A 24,271-nucleotide genomic window follows, 5' to 3' on the forward strand; every position below is an offset into this window, starting at 1 on the left:
TACTTTGATCAGAAAACTAGGCCTCATGCTATTCCTATTGACACACAAGATGGAAGGATAAAAGTTTTTACAAGGCTGTTATATAGTGTGAACAGAAGTGGACTAAAAATGAGTAGCAAGTCCCTTTGTTTTTCTACTAGACAGATTCATTTCCAGAGGGAACGCTTAAAGCTGACAGCTGAACACATGTGCAATGCTTTCCACCTCTAAGCAGAAAAGAGCTGATATTTTTCAGAAGTTAAGCTACAACAGAAGAAAATGGCATAGGAAAATGTACATGTATTTCAGTCCATATCCAATCAACTGCAACCTTAGCATATTTACTTCTCCAACTCACATTCCCTTGCAGCTCATCTAAACAAGCTGAATATAAACCAAGCTACATCTAAGTCCATCCATCTCTGGTTGCTACTCCAACTTCCAGCTGTAGGTCTCACACGGAACTGTGGTTAGTAATAAAGAACTGGAATCATCCTGAAGGGCAGCATTAAACCTATCAGCATATGCTCTTCTTCAAACTGTTCAGTGTCATCTGTAGTGCTTCCAATTTCTTTGCAAGCCAAAGGGGTGGTGGGCTCTTCTGTAGCAGCAGCTTCACAGCCTCTAGTGTCTCTTCCACAGTGTCTATGGCTGACTTGTATTGCCCCTCACTGGATGAGTAGCAAGTTCTTTTGGGGGAAGGCTACAGATTGAAACACAAGCAGTTTTGCACCATAAAGTCGCCAAGCATTAACAAACCTACTTTCACCTTGCTAATTAGTGCTGCTTACAGATGGGATTGAAGCTGTGAGCCCGTGCCCAACTTATAGCTGTACAGAGGTGAGGTAAGATGTCTTCGGGAAGCCAGCCCCTCAAAGAACAGTTGCAGTGCTGTGGGGAATCTCCTCCTCTACATTATTGATTTGTCACCACTCCAACACAGACCATATACTGATTTGGGTACTGTACAAGCAGCTGTGAGCCTATCATTACCCATTCAGTTTGGGCTATTGTAATATATAACTGCAGTAGTCTCAGACTATGTTTGAAAGCCCCTTCCCCGAAAACTCACCTTTCCAATAAATCCCCTTTCTGTCATATGGGGTGGGGGTGGTAGAAGCGGGGCTTGAAGAACTCCCCTCTCACCCCCCATTACAAAGGTCAGAAGCTTACACTCTCTGTGGTAAAGCAGAGAAAACTAATTGAGAAGACTCCAGAGCAAGGCTGTCTCTGCCACTTGATATCAGAAGAGTTGAACCAAGCAGGAGTTAAAAACCTTTTCCTGATTGTCTTTCCTCACTAGATCAGAATGACTGACAGATGCTGTTTGTCAGCAGGGTCTCCCCTACAAGCTTGTAGAAGCTAGAGCTCAGTATTGCAGGAGTGAGAGCTGCTGTACCCCAAAGCAATCTTCACCCATATGAGTAACTGTGACTCTCCTTGGTTACAACAGCATCTGAACTGGGAAGACCGATACTGGCTTACATTCTGCCTTGCTGATCCAAGAGTGGGGCACGCACATTGGGTCCATGCAACTCCCAAGCACATCCATGCTGCTAGTGTATGCAGAGAGGCTCTGTGGCTACTGTCATCGCAGTAGTGACAATTTCTCCATCATTCCTATGGGTGAAGTGTCACTACAGCAAGGACATAATTCTTAGTAGCCATGGAGCCTCTCTGCTTTCACTAGCAGTGTGAGCGGGCTTTGGAGTTGCCTAGAACCACCGCATGTACCCGCTCTTGGATCAGCAGGACACTAATCAGAATGTAAGCCACTGTCCGCAGCAAATCCCATAACTGACAGTTGGGGAAAGGGTGGTGTGGTGATACGAATTGCTCTGGCTATTCATTCTCTGCAGCTACATCCCAGGACTTCTGAGTGGGTTATCCTCTCAATGTGGCTCAAGGCAGGACTATGTAAATTAGACAAAAGCCTTCTGCAAGTGGCACCCACAGCAGATCCAGGCACACCATCTACTGTTCACAAGCAAGAGCGCCCACCAAGGAAACCTTACCAGCCATTTCAGTCATTTTGTTCCTTCCGACCACCATTCCAAGGTTGAGACCGCAACTTCAGATCTCAGTGCCAACAACAGAATCGCTCTAGACCTAACTGACAATTTAACTGTGACAAACCTGCAACCAATACCCAGTCCAGAACAGTCATGACTCGACTCTCCCAATGCTGGGCGGTCGTGTCTCATTCTTCACGCATGGGAGATTTCAACAATGGACAGTTGGGCGCTGACTCTGTGGCTACCGGATACAGAATAGAACTGGATGCCAACCCTCCAAACAGGTTCCTTCTCATTCCTATATCTCGCTCACATATCAAACTCGTGGGCCTGTGGCAAGCAATCAGGCACCTGCTGGACATTGGGGCGTTGAATTGGTTCCTCAAGAACATCAGGGTTTGGGCATCTATTCTATTCTCTTTACAGTAGCAAAAAAGGACAGCTCTCTTCAGGCAGTCCTGAATTTGAAGTACCTAAATTACTGGGTAAAGAAACACAAATTCAGGATGGAGTCTCTAAGGTTGATTGCGGAGGCTCTTCAGCACCTAGACTTCCCAGCCTCAGTCGACCTCAAGGAGGCTGACCTCCACATTCCATCATCTGCTACGTTTCATGAATGCAGGGGTTCATTATCAGTACCGAGCTCTACCATTCAGCCTATTGTCGGCTCTACGCATGTTTACGAAGATACTGGCGCTGACCATAGCACACCTTCGCCGTCAGGGAGTCTGGGTATTCGCTTTCTTGGATGATTTGCTTGTCTAATCTCCAACATTACACTGCAGGCAAGCAGAGGTGGCAGATGCCCTGTTGGCTCCCTGGCCCCGTGCCCTATTATATATATTCCCACCAACTCCTCTGCTCAGTTATCTGCTTTGAAGGATCCGTCTTCTACAAGCGGAGGTCATAGCAGTGGCCCCATATTGGCCACGGAGGCCTTGGTTTGCAGAACTGCACAACCGGTCAACCTCTGAACATCTGCTACTTGTAACACTGGACCTTCTGTCTCAATGAACAGTTCATCATCCAGATCCAGGCTGGTTAAGGCTAGCCGCCTAGAGACTGAGTGGTGCATCTTGAGTGCCCACAGTTATTCCAGCTCAATGATGAACATGCTTTTGGCATCACAGCATCCCTCCACAAACAGGATTTACCAGTGTATGTGGAGGGTCTTCCTTCGTTAGGCTGCGAGGAACTCAGTTCTGAGGAGTGAGGCCACTAGGAATAATCAATTTCTACAGGAGGGCCTCGAGAAAGGGTTGCAACCAAACACGTTAAAACACCAGGCGGCTTCCCTGGTGGAACTCATTAGTGGCGTTTCCAGAGGATAATTGCAATCTCATCCTCATTTGAAGCGTTTTCTTAGAGGTGTAACTCTTCTGTCTCCTCCTACAGTACACCACTTTCCCTCCTGGGATCTACACAGTTTTGAAAGTGCTTTAGGGTCCACCTTTTGAGCCATTACGTACCATACCCCTCAGGATTTTGGCTCTAAAGTTGGTTTTCTTAGTGACAGTTACAGCAGAGCGCAGAGTATCAGAGCTCCGGGCCCTCTCTGTCCACAAGAATTTCTGTGTTTTCTCCAAGGATTCAGTCAGGCTTGTGCCTGACCCTTTTGTATGTCCAAATGTACCTTCAATTTCCCATCAATCACAGGACATAGTTCTACCTTTTTGTCCTAACCCTGTCCATCAGAGAAGGCATGGCATAAGGTGGACATGCACAGATGCCTCAAGAGGTACCTGCAGTGTACAAAGCAGTTTAGGATCACAGAATCCTTATTTGTCTCTTTCTTAGCAACGTCAATGGGGCAGCCTGTCTCCTCCGCTACCATCACTCACTGGATAAAGTGTGCATTTTTTTGGCTTATGAAACTCAACGTATCAGGCCACCTACCAAGATCTTTGCACACTCCACAAGAGCGGCTGCTGCTTTGGTGGCATCTTCCACGAATGCTCCTGTGCAAGAGATATGTCAGGCTACTACATGGAAGGCGCCCTCTAAATTCACAAGACTATTACATTTAACAGGGGGAGAGCAACTGGCCCTATCCAATCCCAGCACAGCATTCCTCCAGTGGCTGTTGTTGGTGTCTACTTTATATTTCTTTTTAGATTGTGAGCCTTTTGGGACAGGGAATCATCTTATCTATTTATTATATATTTTTCTATGTAAACCGCTTTGCAAACTTTTTTTGAAAAGTGATATATAAATATTATTATTATAAGCTGGACCCATACGCTTCAGTCCAGGCGTCATTTGGCAGACAGGTCCTCCTCCAGGTGCTTCCCCCTGAGTAGGTGCAAGTGTCCCTCCCTATCAGTGGTTATAGGGCTGTGGTATATCCCACTCAGATGTCCTCAGGTGTAGCTGCAGAGAACAGATCATTGTCAAACTACCATGAAGGCTTCTTCTTGCAGCTGCATCAGAGGACATCTGGCCCCACCCTAGGAGTTCTTACACCTCATAGAGGAGAGCTGGTCTTGGGGTAGCAAGCATGACTTATCCCCTTAGCTAAGCAGGGTCCACCCTGGTTGCATTAGAAGGGGAAACTAGATGTGTGAGCTCTGCAAGATATTCCCCTCAGGGGATGGAGCTGCTCTGGGAAGAGCAGAAGGTTCCAAGTTCCCTCCCTGGTAGCATCTCCAAAGTACATGGCGGCTTCCTATGTTGCACCTACTCACAGGAAATTTGGAGGCAAATTTTTATGTTTATTATGCACAGAATTCTGTTAGCTTACTTGTTGGGATGTTTCTGTGCTGCATTCTTTCAAGGGTTGCTTCCATTTATTTATTTTATTTCTATACTGCCATTCCAAAAGTGCCTCAGGGTGGTTTATTTTTCGCTACTTGGCCTAAAAGAACTGGGCGGGCTTATCCTCCCCAGGCTCTTAAAGGCTTTTATCTAATTTACATAGTCCTGCCTTGAGTCACATGGAGAGGATAACCCACTCAGATGTCCTCAGATGCAGCTGCAAGAAGAAGCTTTCATAATGAGTGACCAATGCTCCGTTCTCACCACTTACTTCTCACATCATGTGTCTACCACAAAGAGCATTCCTCATCTGGAAAAAAAAAACCTGGTGTGGATCAGTCCTAAATTTGCTGGCACGGGAGTGTGGACCACATTTAGTACTGACTGTGCAAATGGCAATAGCTATCATTGAGCTGCATTTGATGCAACTTGAGGCTACTTGCCCACAAGGCTGCAACATACCTCTAAGTCCCGGACCCTTTGTTGGTCTGCCATGGCCTCCAATGAGCTGCGCTTGAGAAGAGCATTTTCCTCTTTTAGTCGTGCTGCTCTTGATTCTGGTGTCTCCTCTACCTGATGGGTCTGTCAAAATAATCACAAAGAAAACAAGGAAGAGAAGCAAGCCATGTTGTTAAGCAGCAAGCAGCTCATCCAACTGCAGATGTATTTATGCAATCAAGGGTGCCTACTGAAGAATGACTCTTGCGTCTACTGTCAATGTCAGGGGAATGGAACATGCATCTTCACTCTAACCAGATAAGCGCCATCTGTTTATATATAACTAGACCTGAACTTGACTAAAAAAACAAACTCAGATGATGTTCTTCAATGTATATGGGATCTGTGCCTGTGTAGAGCTAAGCTGAAAACATTTTAGAGCCTTGGCCAGGAAGCTGGCATTCACCTTTCTTCCCAACAGGGGAGGGTGGGTGGAGGGTCCTAAGCACCTATAGGGGCAGGGTGAGCACAAGTGCTGCAATAATGTCTCTAGATTGACAGAGGGCAGAAGGGAAGGGGCAAATTGCATGATTGCATAGATGACCATCTAAGATAATCATACACTGGTAAACAACATATATTGCTTATTTATACTCTGTGCAATCCCAGATATGGGGACTAGCAAGCTAACATACAGGTGAAACTCGGAAAATTAGAATATCGTGCAAAAGTCCATTAATTTCAGTAATGCAAATCAAAAGGTGAAACTGATATGAGACAGATGCATTACATGCAAAGCGAGATAAGTCAAGCCTTAATTTGTTATAATTGTGATGATCATGGCGTACAGCTCATGAAAACCCCAAATCCACAATCTCAGAAAATTAGAATATTACATGGAACCAATAAGACAAGGATTGAAGAATAGAACAATATCAGACCTCTGGAAAGTATACAGTGTACTGTGCTTGATTGGCCAGCAAACTCGCCTGACCTGACCCCATAGAGAATCTATGGGGCATTGCCAAGAGAAGGATGAGAGGTCTGCAGGTCTGAGAGAGGTCTGATGAGAGGTCCAAACAATGCAGAAGAGCTGAAGGCTGCTAATGAAGCATCCTGGTCTTCCATAATACCTCATCAGTGCCACAGGCTGATAGCATCCATGCCACGCCGCATTGAGGCAGTAATTGCTGCAAAAGGGGCCCAAACCAAGTACTGAATACATATGCATGCTTATACTTTCCAGAGGTCCGATATTGTTCTATTCTACAATCCTTGTCTTCTTGGTTCTATGTAATATTCTAATTTTCTGAGATTGTGGATTTGGGGTTTTCATGAGCTGTACACCATGATCATCACAATTATAACAAATTAAGGCTTGACTTATCTCGCTTTGCATGTAATGCATCTGTCTCATATATCAGTTTCACCTTTTGATTTGCATTACTGAAATTAATGGACTTTTGCACGATATTCTAATTTTCTGAGTTTCACCTGTACCTGAAGGATAGTTGCACCAAGAAGCTGTGACAGACTGTCCTGCCAAACTTTATATTTGCATTTGACTAGAGAACAAAGGTGCAGTTCTTCATAGAAGCAGGTGTAGTCCATTTGGCAGCTTTATTAAACTCCCAAAATGAAGTGCCTCTAACAAAGGCTGAAGATGTGGACTACCCTAAATACAATTTAATAGTAGCCACCAGTCAAAAACAACAATGGCAGCCCAAACAATTGTTGGTCCTTTGGAAGGAGGCAGTCTTATGAAGACACAAGGCTAGTGCATGGCATACTTCCAACAGGTGCAGGGCATTGCTCTATGGTATCTTGAGGGGAAGTGAAAACAAGGCTTTCATGATTTGGGTTCATGATTACTTTGTTCTGGGAGAACTAAAAGAAGGGTAGGTCATGATCTAGGGCATGGAGTTCAACGGCCTGTCACGCCGATGTGATAGCCCTCAAGAACACTGTTTGGAATGACAAGAACCATGGAATCTATCACTCTTGAAAGGTTTGTTTGTGTTTAGTAAGTTTTTTAATGGATAAAAACTCATATTTGGGCTGACTTAGACCCCACAATTATTGCAGAGTCTAATGCAGAGGTGTCCAGCAACTCCTATGATGTGGTTTTGCTGGATCAGTTTCAGTTTGTGACTCCTGGGGATGTGGATAAGCTGCCTGGAGCGGTGCGGCCTACCACCTGTGTTCTTGAACCTTGTCCAACTTGGCTAATACTATCAGCAAAGTGGGTTGTTGTTGATGGCCTAGTAGAGATTATAAATGCTTCTCTGAGGGAGGGCAGGATGCCTTCTTGTCTTAATGAGGCAATTATTAGAACTTTTCTGAAGAAGCCGGTATTGGATCACTCAGAGTTGAGCAATTATAGGCTTCCATGGCTGGGCAAGGTAATTGAGAGGGTGGTGGCCTCCCAACTCCAGGCCGTCTTGGATGAAACTGATTATCTAGACCCGTTTCAAACTGGCTGTCGGGTGGGACATAGGATGGAGACTGCCTTGGTCAACCTGATGAATTATCTCCAACGGGAAATTGACGAAGGAAGCATGACTCTGTTGCTCCTTTTGGATCTCTCAGTGGCTTTCGATACTATCGACCATAGTACCCTTCTGGACCATATGAGAAGGGTGGAAGTGGGAGACCCTGCTTTGCAGTGGTTCTGCTCGTACTTCTTAGGCAGATTCCAGATGGTGTCACTTGGAGACTACTGCTCTTCAAAATGTAATAATAATATATGGTGTCACCCAGAGCTCTATACTGTCTCCAATGTTTTTTAATATCTATATGAAACCTCTGGGAGAGATCATCAGGATGCTGGTGCAGGATATTATCAGTATGCTGATGACATCCAAATCTATTTCTCAATGTCAACATTATCAATAGAAGGCATAACCTTGCTAAATGCCAGCTTGAAGTCTGGATGATTCATAGGGATGTGTGTATTGATTCGGATTTGAATCGATTAAACCTGGATCTGGTCGATTCAGGTTATTCGAGCTCGAAATAAATCTGCCCAGACACTCCTGGCCAAATTTGAGCTCAAACCGAATCGCGCCTGAATCAATTCGAGACTCAGGTTCATCCTATTAATTACCCCAGATCCCCAGCTTTCATTTAAAAATAAAAGCTAAGCTCTAGTCCCTGTAGAAATTGAGTTATAGAGCAAAATGTGCGGTCACTATTTTCCAAGTGTTTGAATTATCTGGTGTATAATAAGCTTTCTATGAGGATTCATTACACACCAAAGAGTCTAAACACCTCAAAAATTGCTAAAATGTAAACTGAGTACCCCAGTGGCTTGCGGGTTAGGGGGTAGTTGGCACATGGGCTGCTACAAATTCCCCACCCGCAAAGCAGTGGGGTCAAAATGAACGGAAGAAATGAAGATGTGTAATGAAGACACCAAAGAATCGAAACACTTCAAAAATCCCTAAAAAATAAACTGAGTGCCCCACCACCTTCCGGGGGAGGGGTTGTAGTTGGCACTCAAAATGAACAGAAGAAATGAAGGCGTATAATGAATCCTTAGAGGGATTCATTATGAGGAAAGGTCATTAGACCCTAAAAAACCTAGCACTTCAATATTCCTAGAAAATAAACTGAGTAGCCCACTGGCTTGCGGGGGAGGGGGCTGTAGTTGGCACAGTCCAATGACAGTCAAACAGAAGAAATAAAGGTGTGCAATGAACTCATAGGGATTCCTTATGAGGAAAAGTTACCATACACCAAAGAATCCAAACACTTGAAAAACAGTGGCCGCACATTTTGCTCCATAACTCTACTTCTACAAGGGCTAGAGCTTACCTTAAAAAAAAAAAAAGCTGGAGATCCATGTTAGGGTAACTTGGAATCTCCATTATTTCCTATGGCAGAAATATACAAAATCAGTAAAAACTAAAAGAAAAAAATCATTAAAAAGCAACCATGTGCCCCACTGACTTCAAATCTGGGTGGTATGTGGCACCCATGGGGAACTACCCACCACCCAAATTTGGTGCCCCTAGAACCTTTAGAAGTGGGCTGAATCAATCCAAATAAAATAAAATCCAATCGAATCTGATTAGATTAGAGTTCAAATTGAATCTGACTGATTTGATTCAACCTTGAATCAAATCACAAAAAATCGATTTCTGCACATCCCTAATGATTTATTTTTTATAGTTTTTGTAATTCTGTTTTTAGCTTTTTATTAATAACTTTTAATTTGAAACCTGTAAAAATTTTTAATTTTAAATGTGGTCTTTTAACTTATTTAATTTTATTAGTCTTATTTTACATTGTATCCATTTTATTAATCTTGTGAGCTGCCCTGGGCAGTAGTGTACTGTAGGGGTGGGATATAAATATTTTAAATAAATAAAAACCAAGTAAGATGGAAGTACTTATTGTGCAAGGTCGGAACTCAGGAGATAATTTTGATCTGCCAGTTCTGGATGGGGTCACACTTCCCCAGAAGGAACGGGTACACAGTCTGGGAGTGGTTTTGGACCCAAACCTCTCCTTAGTGTCAGGTTGAGGCAATGGCCAGAGGTGCTTTCTATCAGCTTCGGCTCATATGTTAGCTGTGTCCATTTCCTGAGATAAACAACCTCTGAACAGTAGTACATATGTTGGTGACCTCCAGACTTAACTACTGCAATGAGCTCTATGTGGGGCTGCCTCTGTACATAGTTCGGAAACTGCAGTTGGTACAGAATGCGGCAGACAGGCTGGTCTCTGGGTCATCTCGAAGATACCATATTACTCCTATATTAAAAGAACTACACTGGCTACCATTACGTTTCCGGGCAAAATACTGGTTATAACCCAGATGCTAGTTATAACCCATAAAGCCCTAAACAGCTTAGGCCCTGGGTATTTAAGAGAACGTCTTCTTCACTATGAGCCCCATCACCCACTGATATCACCCAGAGGTACATCTGCAGTTGCCACCAGCTTGTTTGTTGGCTGCACAGGGATGGGCCTTCTCTGTTGACGCCCTGAGACTCTGGAATGTGCTCCCTGCTGAAGTAAGAGCCTCTCCATCTCTGACAACTTTAAAAAAGTGTTTAAAGACACATTTATTCAGCCAAGCTTTTTAACTAGACTTGCAGTTTTAAATTGTTTTAAGGTTTCAATTTCTGTTTCAATTTGTTTTATTTTGCTGTAAACCGCCCAGAGATGGAAGTTTGGGGTTGTGTACAAATAGAATCTATCAACCAACCAACTAGCTGTGACAACTGAAGAGAAAAGCTCCAGGAAGGTACTGGGATGGGAATGGTGGGATGGGAATGGTATAAACTTCATCACAACAATGCAGTTTGTTCCGTTTCAACAGATTGCTTTTCAACAAAGAAAAGCAGCAAAAATAGTCATGGAGATGGATGTGGGTCACACAGAGCATGGTCAGGTAAAGGCCCAACACTTTTTCTGATGTGGCTGAGTAAGCTGCTGGGCTTCGAGTTGGAGTCAGGAGCCCAAGGTGAAAGCACTCTATATCAGATACAGGCTCCATAACAGATACTAAAAGATATGCTCATACACATTATATGCCCTATAACAGGGGTGGGGAACCTTGGCACTCCAGCTGTTGTTGAACTACAACTCCCATCATACTTGTAGTTCAACAACAGCTGGAGTGCCAAGGTTCCCCACCCCTGCCCTATAATGTAGGGTACCACCATTATCATAGACAATGATGGAAGACCTGAAGTGAGCACAGCAGATGATGAAGCAGGCAGTACAATCACGCCAGAAAGCAACAGCAAGATGGAAAGGGAGGCTGGGAAGCAGTGTTCCCTCCAACAGGGATTCCTAGATCATGTTGACTACAATTCCCAGAATCCCCAGCTGCAATGGCTTTTGCTTGGGGATTAAGGGAATTGTTGTCAACAACATTTGGGAATCCCTGCTAGAGGGAACACTGCTGGAAAGGGAGTCTACAAAAGGGATGCTACTGCTGAGATTCTTAACCTGGATGAAAATAAAGGAACAAGATATATATCCACCTACAGTGGTTGTAGGCTGCTTCACTCCTGAACCAATCAATTAATTTGAACACAATGAAGTTCAGCTGATACCCTCTGCCCTGGAGCATGGCCATGCCTACTGGAATGAATGGGAGGTACAGTATAACCTACTCAAGGATACCCTCCACCCACGGTAGGAAAATGTTCCGAACTATGTTCTGAATAGGCCCAAACTAAGTGGGAGTGCACAGAAGCCACAAAGAAGTGGTCTTGCTTACTGTCCTTACATAAGCACAACACAGCCAAACAGAAATCTGTCTTTGATCTCTAAGCTGATATTATTCTAAGTGTGCAAAGCACATGGGCTCAACGGCCAACATTTTTAGCTTATGCTCCCAGGTTGTATAAAGGCCATCGCTGCAACCAAGTACAATTTAATTGTTTTAGCAACAAGACAGTATGCATGCTTGTCCAGGAATCAATTTCAAAGTGGAAAACTGGATCTGAAAACACGGATTTAAATTGCCTTGATTTAATCTACCCTAATACCAAGAGTAAGTCATCAATCTTATATAAAATACCTTTGAAAGGAAACAAACTACTTTGCTTTTGATTTCTTCAGAGTTAAGGCACTGGGGGAGTATATCTTCATGGCTTGTTCCCTTAAAACAAGAAAAGCAATGAAAAAGAGCGAGGGTTTCACATTCACTCATCCTTAACTGGTTACTTGGTTATTTACCTGGAATAAGAACCAAAATATTTCTACAAAACAAATGGAAATGTTCAGCAGCAGTGGAACTTACAACAAAAGTGCAAGTTCCTAAATTTCCTCTTCACTGATCTCTATTTGTCAACTAATGTATTTATTTTACTGCTACTTTTATTTTCAAATTATTTGCATCACTGCACCTTTCTACACTATACTAAGGTAGCTTATGAAAATTAGACCAAACATTAGCACTAAAATACCTATCGTACAGAGCTGCTATGTTTCTCCATGAATCTTTACCTCTCTTTGATAGGCCTTCTCTGTTTATTTATCCTCTTTTAAAACAACACTAATATTTATGCTCACCCACAAAACTAATCTGACTATATGAATGTGACTTATTTTATCATGGGGCATGGTTTAGCCATGGAAAAACACTTTATTGGTCCTCGTCTAGCTAAAGTTAGTCGTGATTAAGTAGCATTTAAAGCAAATGGAGATCAGTGGGTCCACAAATATTGGCTTGGCTTATCCCCCAGCCTCCATTTGTGTTAGTAATCAACTCCAGCCATATTCACACATTACGTTCAACAAAAATACAGTAGGACACTTCCTATCTATACCCTGCGCTTGAGAGGGCCTGCATCCAGGTTTGCTTTTTAAATGAACACATACAGTTATTTCCACAAAAACATGCCCATGAATACAAACACATTTATTTATTTATTTTTACATTTTCTATCCTGCTCTTCCTCCAAAGAGCCCAGAGCAGTGTACTACATACTTAGGTTTCTCCTCACAACAACAACCCTGTGAAGTAGGTTAGGCTGAGAGAGAGTGACTGGCCCAGAGTCACCCAGCAAGTATCATGGCTGAATGGGGATTTGAACTCGGGTCTCCCCGGTCCTAGTCCGGCACTCTAGCCACTACACCACGCTGGCTCCCATGTGTGACACTAGTACACATGTACAGCATGTCTGAGTAGGGCTTCCCTCTTCAGGCATGCACAAAGGGCTTAGTGGAAAGACACTATTTAATTTGCACTGCTGTATGAGAAAACAAGAATTGGCAGGAGAGACTCTGCCTTTACCAAAGGGCTTTGTACTGCAGATAAGAAAAGGAACACAGGAGTGTCTTCCACTTCATCTTATCTTCCCCAAACCTCAGCACCAATGAAATACTCCAACTCTTCCCTCAAGCCTTTTAGTACACTCAAGAGGGCTCAAAGGAGAGACAGCAATCTCTCTTATTTGTGCTGCACTTTTGAGAAGATTAGCAACAGCACAGGCCTCTCCCACTGTTTTGCACTTCCTCCAAACTGCACCAAAAGTGAGAAAAGATCCTGCCTCTCTCTGGAGTCCTCTGGCAAGTGTCGATGGATTGAGAGAAATGAAGTTTACACTGTGGTTCGGAGAAGGTAAAACACAGTAGGAGAGACTTTTGTTGTTTCTCATCTTCTCAGAACAGCAGCACAAAGCAGGCCTAGAGAAAAGGAGTACGTGCTACTGGGTAACCTTCTTGCCAGAGTTCCAGGGCCAGTTACTCCTGGGGAATGGATTGCAGACACCTGGAATTAAGTTAGTTGCAACTAGTTTTAGCTGGACTGAGTCCTTCAAGTTCCAATGACACCTATGAGACAGTGTATTACGGTATGGGTTTAAAAACGCTTAATTTTGGCAAGATCATGCCCCAACTGAAGAGTACAACTGGTCTTGCACTTACCTCTGCAAACTCAGTGAATGCCTCTAGGGCATGCTGATGAATCAACCAGCTATTGTTGGCCAGCAAGGTAGCAAATAAACTAGACAGCTTGGACAGAACCTGCACCTGTAAAAAAAGACAGCGCAAATATAGCTGGCAGAATTACAATCAAGGAATGTTCATGGCAGTCTTTACTGACCAAGAATACAAATTAATTCTCTCCCTCCAAAACGAACCAACAAACAAGCCTGCACGACACTGGCCCAGCTCTCAAAATACATACTGTACACGAACCTACTACATTCAACAGGAGATCAAAGGAGACGCCTTTAAGCTTTCAGGTATCAATAATGCCCAGGCTAAAATAAACTCAATAGCAACAATTACACATAATTTTTGCACTGATGCACAAAAGTTACATATTTCTGTCCCTGGCATTCTAGCAAGGAGTCATACTTGCTATTATTTCCCGACCTAGACTTTCTTAAAAAATATTAGGAACATGGAATTCTCTGGAAATTTCCTCTGAAATTAACTATTTAGTGGACACCACTGAAAATTAATCTCCCAGGATCCTGGTATTATAGTCCTCATTTCATCATTTTCACCCAGAAATGACACCTATAGAAGGGTAACAAAAGGAACAAACTGAATATTGATCCAAAATATTTACCTGAAAATCTGGTGGGATAAAGAGTTTCCCCATAGAAGAGAGAAAATCTAAGACTGCAGTGAAAACATGATCTGGGGGATTCAGCTTGAGGAGGGAAGCTTGCATCGCAAAGATCTACAGGAAGGAAGAATTTTGGGAACCATCAAACATATTGAAGAGAACGCCTTCTTCTTGAAAGATGCCACCTATTAAGATAATCAAGGGAGGTCCGGTTGTGGTTGCCACCAGTTTTTTTGGTGGCGATTCAAAACTGGGCCTTTTCTAGGATTGCCCCAGGACTTTGGACGCTTTGCACGCTTCCTGACCAAATTAGAGCCTCCCTTTCTCGGGATGTTTTAAAGAAAAATCTGAAAACATACCTTTTTAATCAACCTTTTAATTTATAGTTTTAAAGTTTTAAGTTTTAGAGTTTATATCTATATTTTAAATTGTTTTAAATTGTGTTTTAGACATTATCAAGAGATTTGCATATGGGGCAGTATAGAAATGTGCCTAATAAAATCAGGAAAAATACAGAAATGGAATTCTGTTCCACTGAGCACAGCACAAGCTGGCACATTAAAATCCAAGTAGCTGAGACAATGCAAAAATGGCACCAATCCCGATTGCCAATCACCACATGCCAGTCATGGGAAGGTAAACTCCATTGAGCTCAATGAGGCTAACCTCCAAGTAAGTCTGCATATGATTCCAGTAATTTTTGATACAAAAAGCTGGAATTATGCTTTTTTTGTTCCCAACTAGAGATCTTTTATTTAGATGGGAGACTGGAAGAAGGAAAGTTGTATCCACTTTGGAATCTGCTGCCGGAAGCAACTGTACGTACAGAGGCAACACTGAACCAGGATTAAGACAATAGGAGAAATGGAAAAGCCAGAAAGTGGAAGAGGGAACACACAAGCCCAGTCAGTTTCCGAACCATAGTTAATAGATGAGCAGTGTTATGTTTGCACAGGGGCTAAAGCAAGGGACCTACGCAGACTACACTCCCCCAAATATTAATATGCTGAGCTTTAGACCCCTTGAAACCATACAGGATAGAAATCTCTTTTAAGAATCCTTCTTTCCGAAGCTTGAATTCCGTTCCTTCCTCCAATCATCCTGTGACCATCTGAGAGAGAAGATGCGGGTTGTTGTTTGGCAACTGTGCTAAAAATGCTGTTACTCAACAACCCTATGAAGTGCAGAAAGCATGAGCTCCCACCCTGCATCTTGAGAGTCATGTTTTCTAAGGGAGCAAAGAGTAGAGCTGCAACATTCTTGCACCACCACAGCTTGTACTTTCCAACTGCCAACATAATTCTGTAAGCAGAAGGATGATGCTTCGATATGATGATGCAATCTGCACGAAGAAACTCACTCAGCATCCATCTGCATATGCAAGGCAGGCCTGCCCATCAACTGTTTCTTACCTCAAGTAGAAGTTGAGGCGCTAACATTGGGATGAAGAGCTGCAGAAGTCGAAACATCAAGCAGAAGGTCTGCTGCAAGCAGGAGTCCTTCATTGGACAAAAAAATGTGTTATAGCCTCACTAAGTAAAGGTAAAGTTGCGCTGTCAAGTCAGTGTCGACTCCTGGCGCCCACAGAGCCATGTGGTTGTCTTTGGTAGAATTCAGGAGGGGTTCACCAATGCCTCCTTCCCCACGCAGTGTGAGATTATTGCTTTCAGCACCTTCCTATATTGCTGCTGCCCGACAGAGCTGTTTCCCATAGTCTGGGAAACATACCAGCGGGGATTCAAACCAGCAATGTCTTGCTCCCTAGACAAGTTACTTCCCCGCTGCACAAAGGATTCTCAGAACTGCAGATTGAATCTTAATGACTCTGATAGCAGGCACTCACACACACTCACTGTGGAAGTAACAGAAAAGGTAGGGCTAGCAAGTCAGTGCTTTTCATTCGCCAAATATTCGTTTTTGAAAACCATCTTATTTTAAGACCTATAAAATGTGTACTCCTCGCACAGATTTGAATGGATAAACTCAGCTGTAATCTAAATGCTAGCATTGATTTGGATCATCACACACTGCTGTCTTAGCCCAGCTACCGTTTGGGGTATCTGCCGCCCCCCACACCGAAACCCAAATGCAACCAGTTATGATGACTGACACCAACAGTTTCACGTATTATGATTAGTGTTGTAAGAGCAATTCAAATTTGATTGCAACAATGTGCCAATTTAACCTGTGTATTCAATTGGGGAATATTTATTTGCCTGTTTCACTCACTATATTACAAGCTGAAAATCAGCAGTTTTCTTACTCTTCTATTTATTTAACACAATTATTTATTCTGGCACATAAAAGAGCTTGTGTCATTAAAATAGTCCATGTACCTTAAGTACTGTTATATCTGGTAGGTTCTTTAGTTTTTATAACTCTCAGTTTTTAGCTTTTAAAATATATATTTTTAATTTAAACTTTACGCTAATTGTGGTTTTTAACCTGACTTTTAACTTGCTTACTCACTTGGTTAATTTTAATACTTTTATTGTATATTGTATCTATTTTATGGTTGTGAGCCACCCTAAGCAGTAGTGTACTGGAGGGGCAGGATATAAATATTTTAAATAAATAAATAAATAAATAAATTTGCCATTTTTATGGCAAGGAAGATGCTATAATGAGATACCACAGCACGCTGCTGTTATTTTAATGAAAGCATCAATAAGGTCTATTTATTTATCCACTCTCATACTTCTTGTACTCCATTTCCTCTTCCTGTACTCCTCTCACTAGAGCAGAGAAACTGCACCGATCCTTTCTGACATACAACATCCCTTATGGGGGAAAGAAAGCATGATAATCTGGCAGCAAATGAAAAAGAGGGCGTTTCATCACCTGTGTGGCATGTAGAACAGCCAAGAATTGGCTAATAGCTCGAATTAGTGCTGTTTGCTGTTCCGTCTCAAGTATCTCCCCAGCAGTTTGGCACACGGATAGTAAGGCAGAGAGTGCAGTGTTCTAGCAGAGAAAGAAGGAGTTGTGAGGAGATGGGATTCAAGCTCATGAACTGTTGCTAACAGCACAGACATTCCCAAGATGACATGATGCTTTAAGAAACAGTTTAGAAGTTTTGCCCCATGAAGGAAAGGTTTGCAAAAAAGCAAAAAAAACCCTTGAATTCTTGACTTGATACATTTTTTCCTGGGGAATAATTTATGCAAATCAGGCAGGCTTTATTCTGGTTGTATCCCCTGAACACTGGAAGCTCCTCCCAGATTCATAACACTTAGCAGTAATTGTCCATGAACGTTCAGATTTTTCTAAGAAACCAGGAGGGTTAGGAAAAAATCTCTCGCTTGCACTCAGAATCCTGTATAATTTACACTCACAGCCATACAGATTCCCAGACCTGTCACAAAAAGTTATAAGCTAAGCCTGATCTCTCTAAACCTGGATAATTCTTCCATGAAGATTGAACCCCATATTATTAATACAAAAATGAAGAAAGCTGGGCTTCCTGCCTGTGAGCAGGTAGAGACTCAATAGGATCAAAGACAAGAGAATCCTCATTTTAGAGTTTTTAGTTCCGGAGTAGCAGTCCATTCAGTCACAGCTCTCCTTACCACCTGTGGAAGTTCCTCCAATGGTCTTTTGCTGCTCAGCCACTCCTGACAATGTGCAAGTCCTGTCACAAGAAGTTCATGAGCAATTTGCTTCCTGAGCAGAGGTTCCAGGGCCCTCAAAGAAAGATGCTGCCACAACAGTAAGTTCTCACTGTCTTTGGGAGGAAATTTCTGGGTAAATTTCACCTGCAAGGAGGTGGAAATGACACGAGAGAGCTCAACAAGCTGCTTAGAAATATGAAAAAACCCAAATAATAATGTGTATGAATAAAAAATTAAGCATAACTTCTCTCTTCTGTACAGTGATGCAATAAAAGATCAGTCTGGAGAAGGCTCTTCCCTCACTCTCCAGTTGGAAGGCAGGGCAGGAATTGTGAAATAAACCACATAAGAGCAGCTTCTCCACTCCAGCCCCTCCCTTCCTGACAACTCACTGTAACAATAGCCATAAAATATGTAAGTATGTTACAACAAAATAGTTAAACAATTTTAATTTGTTCTGAAGGACATCCCCGAGAGCTTTTTAACTGCACAGAATCTCCCCACAGCAATCCTTTGAAGCCAAAGTTCAGATGTTATGGTTCTCCTGGGGATGCAATAAAAATGCCTTCATAGGGCAGTAGCTCCATATTCAAGCTATATTTGTAACATCTGCAAGCTACATAACATGTGAAGAGTCTCTCTGTGCCAGTGTTGTGCATTCTTAGCAGGGATGTGCACGGAACCCGTTTTCCTGATTCAGCTCGAATATGGACCAGTTTCGAGCCACCTTAGGAGGCTCGGGCTCAATTGAGCCCGGCCCAGTCTGGCTGTCAAGGACAGCTCAAGGATTCCCCTTTATAAGTAGAGGGCTTTTGCAATAGTAAATGCGGGGGGAGAGGTGGAGATGAAAAAGTTAGTCTTTACCTTTAAAAACAAACCAGTGACACAAATATCTTTGAGTAATGGTGGCTGCGTGTGCACAGAGGCCCGAAATGGGCCACAGCCTGCCTGGCCTGTCATAAATGACACAGACACACTTTACTATCGCAAAAGGCCTTTACTTGTAAGGGGAATCATTGCTAGATTCTAGGGATGTGCGAACCGGTTCAAATTCAAACTGGGGTGGTTCGAAGGTTCAAATTCGAACCAAACCAGCCATCAGGTTCGAGCTGCAGGTTCGGTTCAAACCTCCAAAAGTGGGTGGGATGGTAGCTGGCACCCATGGGTACTTACCACCCAAACCCCAAAGCAATCGGACACTCATATGATTTTTTATGAATTTTTGAAAATTATATTAATTTTTTTCTCATAGGGTATAATGGGACTTGAACCAGCCCATTATTCCCTATTGTGGAGCACCCATGGGTGCCAACAACCACCCAAACCCCAAAGCTACTGTACACTCCTACAGTTTTTTATGAATATCTGGAATATTTTTAATTATTTTTCTCATAGGGTATAATGGAACACAAACCAGCCCATTATCCCCTATTGTGGAGCACCTAGGGGCACAAAAATGGGGTGGGTGGTAGGCATGCAGGGGTGCCCACCACCCACAAAACCCCAAGGCAATCGGACACTCCTTTGATTATTGGTGAATTTTAAAAGTATTTTTGAATTCCTCATAGGGAATAATGAGGATTGCAGCAAATGCATAGCTTCACGTCGGGGGGAAAGGGCTGTCCTAGAGCAGAGTGTGTTGGGTGGTAGTTCCCAAGGTGGGCAAGGAAGCTATCAGAATTATTTGAAAGGAATTGGGCAAAAGGCTGGTTTTAAAGTGATTTTTGAAGTTTATCTGTCTTTAAGGTTAGCAAATGAGAGTGGATTCATGGTTTGTCATTGAAAATCTCATATGCTACCAAAGAATCTACACTCAGAACACCTCAGAAACAACAAAACCCAGTACCCCATGGGTTAGCAACCTATGGGGGTGGTTGGCACCTTCTGTGCACTACACCACCACTCACTCTGGGCCACCCCAGCACCCCACAAGTGGCTTTAAGGTTTTTCTCCATAGGGAAGAATGAAGGTTTCAGCAGCTCCATAACTGCGCTTGGGGGGTGCTGGGGTGGCCCAGAGCAAGGGTGCCAACCACCCCTATGGGTTGCTAACCCATGGGGTACTGGGTTTTGTTGTTTCTGAGGTATTCTGAGTATAGATTCTGGGTGCCAACCACCCACCCCACTTTTGTGCCCCTAGGTGCTCCACAATAGGGGATTTATTTATTTATTTATTACATTTCTATCCCGCTCTTTCTCCAAGGAGCCCAGAGCGGTGTACTACATACTTGAGTTTCTCCTCACAACAACCCTGTGAAGTAGGTTAGGCTGAGAGAGAAGTGACTGGCCCAGAGTCGCCCAGCTAGTATCATGGCTGAATGGGGATTTGAAGTTGGGTCTCCCCGGTCCTAGTCCAGCACTCTAACCACTACACCATGCTGGCTGGTTTGGGTCCCATTATACCCTATGAGAAAAATAATTAAAAATATTTCAGATATTCATAAAAAATCATAGGAGTGTACGATTGCTTTGGGATTTGGGTGGTTGCTGGCATCCAAACCCCTGCTAACTGGGCAAAGAGGCACCTTTTACCGTGGTGATTCTCTTTATTTAGCGGGGGGAGAGTAACTGGCCCTATCCACCCCCAGCACAGTACTTCCAGTGACTGTTGCTGGTGTGTGTCTTATGTTTCTTTTTAGAATGTGAGCCCTTTGGGGACAGGGAGCCATCTTATTTGTTTGTTATCTCTCTTTGTAAACCGCCCTGAGCCATTTTTGGAAGGGCGGTATAGAAATCAAATTAATAGGGAATAATGGGCTGGTTCGAGTCCCATTATATCCTATGAGAAAAAAATAATTTTCAAAAATTCATAAAAAATCATATGAGTGTCCGATTGCTTTGGGGCTTGGATGGGAGATACCCATGGGTGCCAGCTAGCACCCCACCCACTTTTGGAGGTTCGAACTGGTTAGAATTCGAACCGAACCAGGGGGAGGTTTGAGACTCTACCAGAGTCTCCTTTACAAGTATACCTGTCAAGCCCTTCAAGCCAGCTCACGAGGCGGGTTTTCAAGCCGGGCTAGGCTCAACTCAAACTGGCATGGGGCCAGTTCAGTTCGAGCACAAACTTTCAAGTCGAGCCAGCTTGCACACCCCTAATTCCTAGTAGCCATTGGTTATAGAGACTCCACATGGTTATACCTAGGGGCGGCTCTCCCATGAGGAAAATGAGGTGACAGCCTCAGGTGGCAAATGCATGCACCTCACCTGGCCCCATGCTGGTCCACTGCTGTCATTGCCTATCTTCCCTGCTCTTCTGCCTTTCCTCCCCCTCCTGGAGCATGCTATGCCCTCCTCGCTAGTCCCAGTTCTCTGGGCTGGATCCTACTGACACCACCTTTCTTTTCTCATCTTTCTCCCCACGAGCGTCTTCCTCCCGGGGCAATCTACTCATTTTACCCCCTGAACTGGAGTCCACTCATGCTGTCCACTTTCCTCTTTCTCCTTGGCTCCTCCCTCCAGAGGAATACTGTGACTGCCCATGCGCCGCTGCTGTTGCTGTAGTAGCATGCATCTAGCTCCACCCGTCCATTGGTCTGTCATAGTGACTGCCACTGCTACTCTAGCAACAGTGATCAGCTCAATCACTCGCCTTTCCATCACTCACTGTTACTGTCTCCCCAGCACTGCACCTATCCACCATCTTTTCCTGGAACAGGAAATAGAGGAGACAAAGCAAACAAGTGTGCTGCTGGAGAGACAGCAGCAGCAAGTGATAAGCAGGCAACCAAGCGAGTTGTTGTTGCTTGAGTGACGACAGGCAGACGGCTGGGCAGAGCTGGATGCATGCTCCTAAAGCAACAGCAGCAGGCAGGCAGAGCACACTCTGGGAGGAAGAGGAGAAAGAAAAAGGGCAGCATTAGCAGACCATGGTCCAGGGGCAAGGCAAGCACAGCATGCACAAGGTGGGGGAGGTGAGCGAGAAGAAAGAACATGGAACAGATCTATAAAGATCTATGCTCAGGCAATACATGTGGCAAAGAAGCGGTTCTTTTCTGCTCATATTGCCTCTCAGAGTTCATGACCAGCGGAGTGGCTGTGAGTGGACTAGTATCCGTTGCCACACACACCCCCCCCCCCCGCTGAACCAGGATTTGGAGTCATCAGTTACCCACTATGATGTATTTAAAGAATTTTTCACAGATAAAATCTCTCAGATTCAGGCTTAGATGGAGACTCCACAATTAATTTGATATCTGAACTAGAGGTGTCCAACAACTCCTCTTATCTGATTCGACTGGATCGGTTTCAGCTTGTGACTCCTTAGGACGTGGACAAGCTGCTTGAAGCGGTGAGGCCTACCACTTGTTCTCTTAACCCTTGTCCAACATGGCTTATTCTATCTAGCAGGGAGGCTGTTGTAGGCAGCCTAGTAGAAATCATAAATGCTTCTCTGAGGGAGGGCAGAATGCTAGTGATGTGCACAGAACCAGTCCGGGGCCATGTTAGAGGCCCTGTACTGGTTCGGAATTGGGTTGGTCCGGCAGAGGGGTGTGTGTGTCTAGCTTTAAGGGCAGAGGGGTTGTACTTACCCCTCCCGCCACTTTTTCCCCTCCGGCGCTCCACTTCGGAGCAAAGTTTTGGGGGCGGCAGCGTTCCTTCCTGCCGCCCCTGCCCCCATCACTGGCTGTAAAAAGGGGAAGTTGCCTCCACGCATGCGCCAATTGCGGCATGTGTGCGTCCGCCGCCGCCGTGCGTCCTTGCACCGCACACGTCACATGTTGTGTGCATGTGAAGTGTGCGGCGCGCACCCAGCGGCGACGGACATGTGCGCGCTGCAACGGGCGCATGCGTGGAGGCAACTTCCCCTTTTTTCCGGCCAACTATGGGGGCAGGGGCGGCAGGAAGGAACGCTGCCGCCCCCAAAACTTTACTCCAAAGTGGAGCGCCGGAGGCAGGAAAGTGGCGGGAGGGGTAAGTACTACCCCTCCGCCCTTAAAGCTAGGCACCTCCCATTGCCAGACCGCGCCTCTGTAGTTCCGTGCACATCCCTACAGGATGCCTCCTTGTCTTAAGGAGGCAATTATTAGACCTCTTTTAAAGAAGCCTGCATTAGATCCCTCAGAGTTGAGCAACCATGGGCCCGTTTCCAACCTTCCATGGTTGGGCAAGGTAATTGAGAGGGTGGTGGCCTCTCAGCTCCAGGCGCTCTTACAGGAAACTATCTAGACCCATATCAAACTAGTTTTCCAGCGGGCTATGGGGTGGAGACTTCCTTGGTCAGCCTGATGGATGATCTCCAATTGGGAATGGACAGAAGGAGTGTGACTCTGTTGGTCCTTTTGGACCTCTCAGCAGCTTTTGATACTATCGACCATAGTATCCTTCTGTTACGTCTGAGGGTATTGGAGGTGGGAGGCACTGTTTTACAGTGGTTCTGCTCCTACCTCTCGGACAGATTCCAGATGGTGTCGATTGGAGACTGTTGCTCTTCAAAATCTGAGCTTAAGTATGGTGTCCCTCAAGGCTCCATACTCTCTCCAATGCTTTTCAACATCTACATGAAACCGCTGGGAGAGATCATCAGGGGATTTGGAGCCAGGTATTATCAGTACGCTGATGACACCCAGATCTACTTCTCCATGTCAACCTCTTTAGGAGCTGGCATATCTTCCCTAAATGCCTGCTTGGAAGCAGTAATGGGCTGGATGAGGGAGAATAAACTGAAACTGAATCCAGATAAGACGGAGGTACTTATTGTACGGGGTCAGAACTTCAGAGACGATTTTGACCTACCTGTTCTAGATGAGGTCACACTTCCCCAAAAGGAACAGGTACACAGTCTGGGAGTACTTCTGGATCCACACCTCTCCCTGGTTTCTCAGGTTGAGGCGATGGCCAGAGGCGGTGCTTTCTATCAGCTTTGGCTGATATGCCAGCTGCCCCTGTTTCTTGAGATCAATGACCTCAAAACAGTGGTACATTTGTTGGTAACTTCCAGACTTGACTTCTGTAATGCACTCTACATGGGGCTAGTCTGGAAACTTCAGTTGGTTCAGAATGCGGCATCCAGGTTGGTCTCTGGGTCATCTCGGAGAGACCACATTACTTCCTTGCTGATGGAACTACAATGGCTGCCAACAGGTTTCCGGGCAAAATACAAAGTGCTAGTTATAACTTATAAAGCCCTAAATGGCTTAGGCCCTGGGTATTTAAGAGAGCATCTTCTTCACTATGAGCCCCACTGCCCACTGAGGTCACTTGAGGAGGTCCGTCTCCAGTTACCGCCAGCTTGTCTGGTGGCTACACAGACGGGCCTTCTCGGTTGCTGCCCCAAGATTGTGGAATACGCTCCCTATTAAGATACTATCCTCCCCATCTCTGTCAATTTTTTAAAAACATCTGATAACCCATCTCTTCACCCAAGCTTTTTAAGCTTTTTCAAATTTGTAGGTTTTAATTTTCTGGTTGACTTTAAATTGTTGAATTGTT

At 44.3% G+C, this 24,271-nt stretch overlaps 1 protein-coding gene across 3 annotated transcripts in view; it reads right to left on the reverse strand.

Moving 5' to 3' along the window:
* Window positions 1-207: 207 nt before the first annotated feature.
* Window positions 208-24,271, reverse strand: part of FIRRM (FIGNL1 interacting regulator of recombination and mitosis) — an 88,352-nt gene continuing 64,288 nt past the window's right edge. Inside the window, exons 17-24 of one of the 3 annotated variants that reach the window (XM_053250739.1) lie at window positions 17,799-17,984; window positions 17,071-17,193; window positions 15,642-15,728; window positions 14,230-14,343; window positions 13,578-13,682; window positions 11,728-11,808; window positions 5,211-5,330; window positions 208-682 (exon numbers count right to left, since the gene is read on the reverse strand). In XM_053250739.1, the coding sequence (XP_053106714.1) occupies window positions 497-682; window positions 5,211-5,330; window positions 11,728-11,808; window positions 13,578-13,682; window positions 14,230-14,343; window positions 15,642-15,728; window positions 17,071-17,193; window positions 17,799-17,984 (1,002 nt within the window). In that variant the 3' untranslated portion in view covers window positions 208-496. Of the gene's footprint in view, window positions 683-5,210; window positions 5,331-11,727; window positions 11,809-13,577; window positions 13,683-14,229; window positions 14,344-15,641; window positions 15,729-17,070; window positions 17,194-17,798; window positions 17,985-24,271 lie in introns of those variants that run through there. The other 2 variants (XM_053250740.1, XM_053250742.1) reach the window with 2 other exon arrangements.

Source organism: Hemicordylus capensis, chromosome 4 (genome assembly GCF_027244095.1).
Source record: "Hemicordylus capensis ecotype Gifberg chromosome 4, rHemCap1.1.pri, whole genome shotgun sequence".
NCBI classification, from domain to species: domain Eukaryota; kingdom Metazoa; phylum Chordata; class Lepidosauria; order Squamata; family Cordylidae; genus Hemicordylus; species Hemicordylus capensis.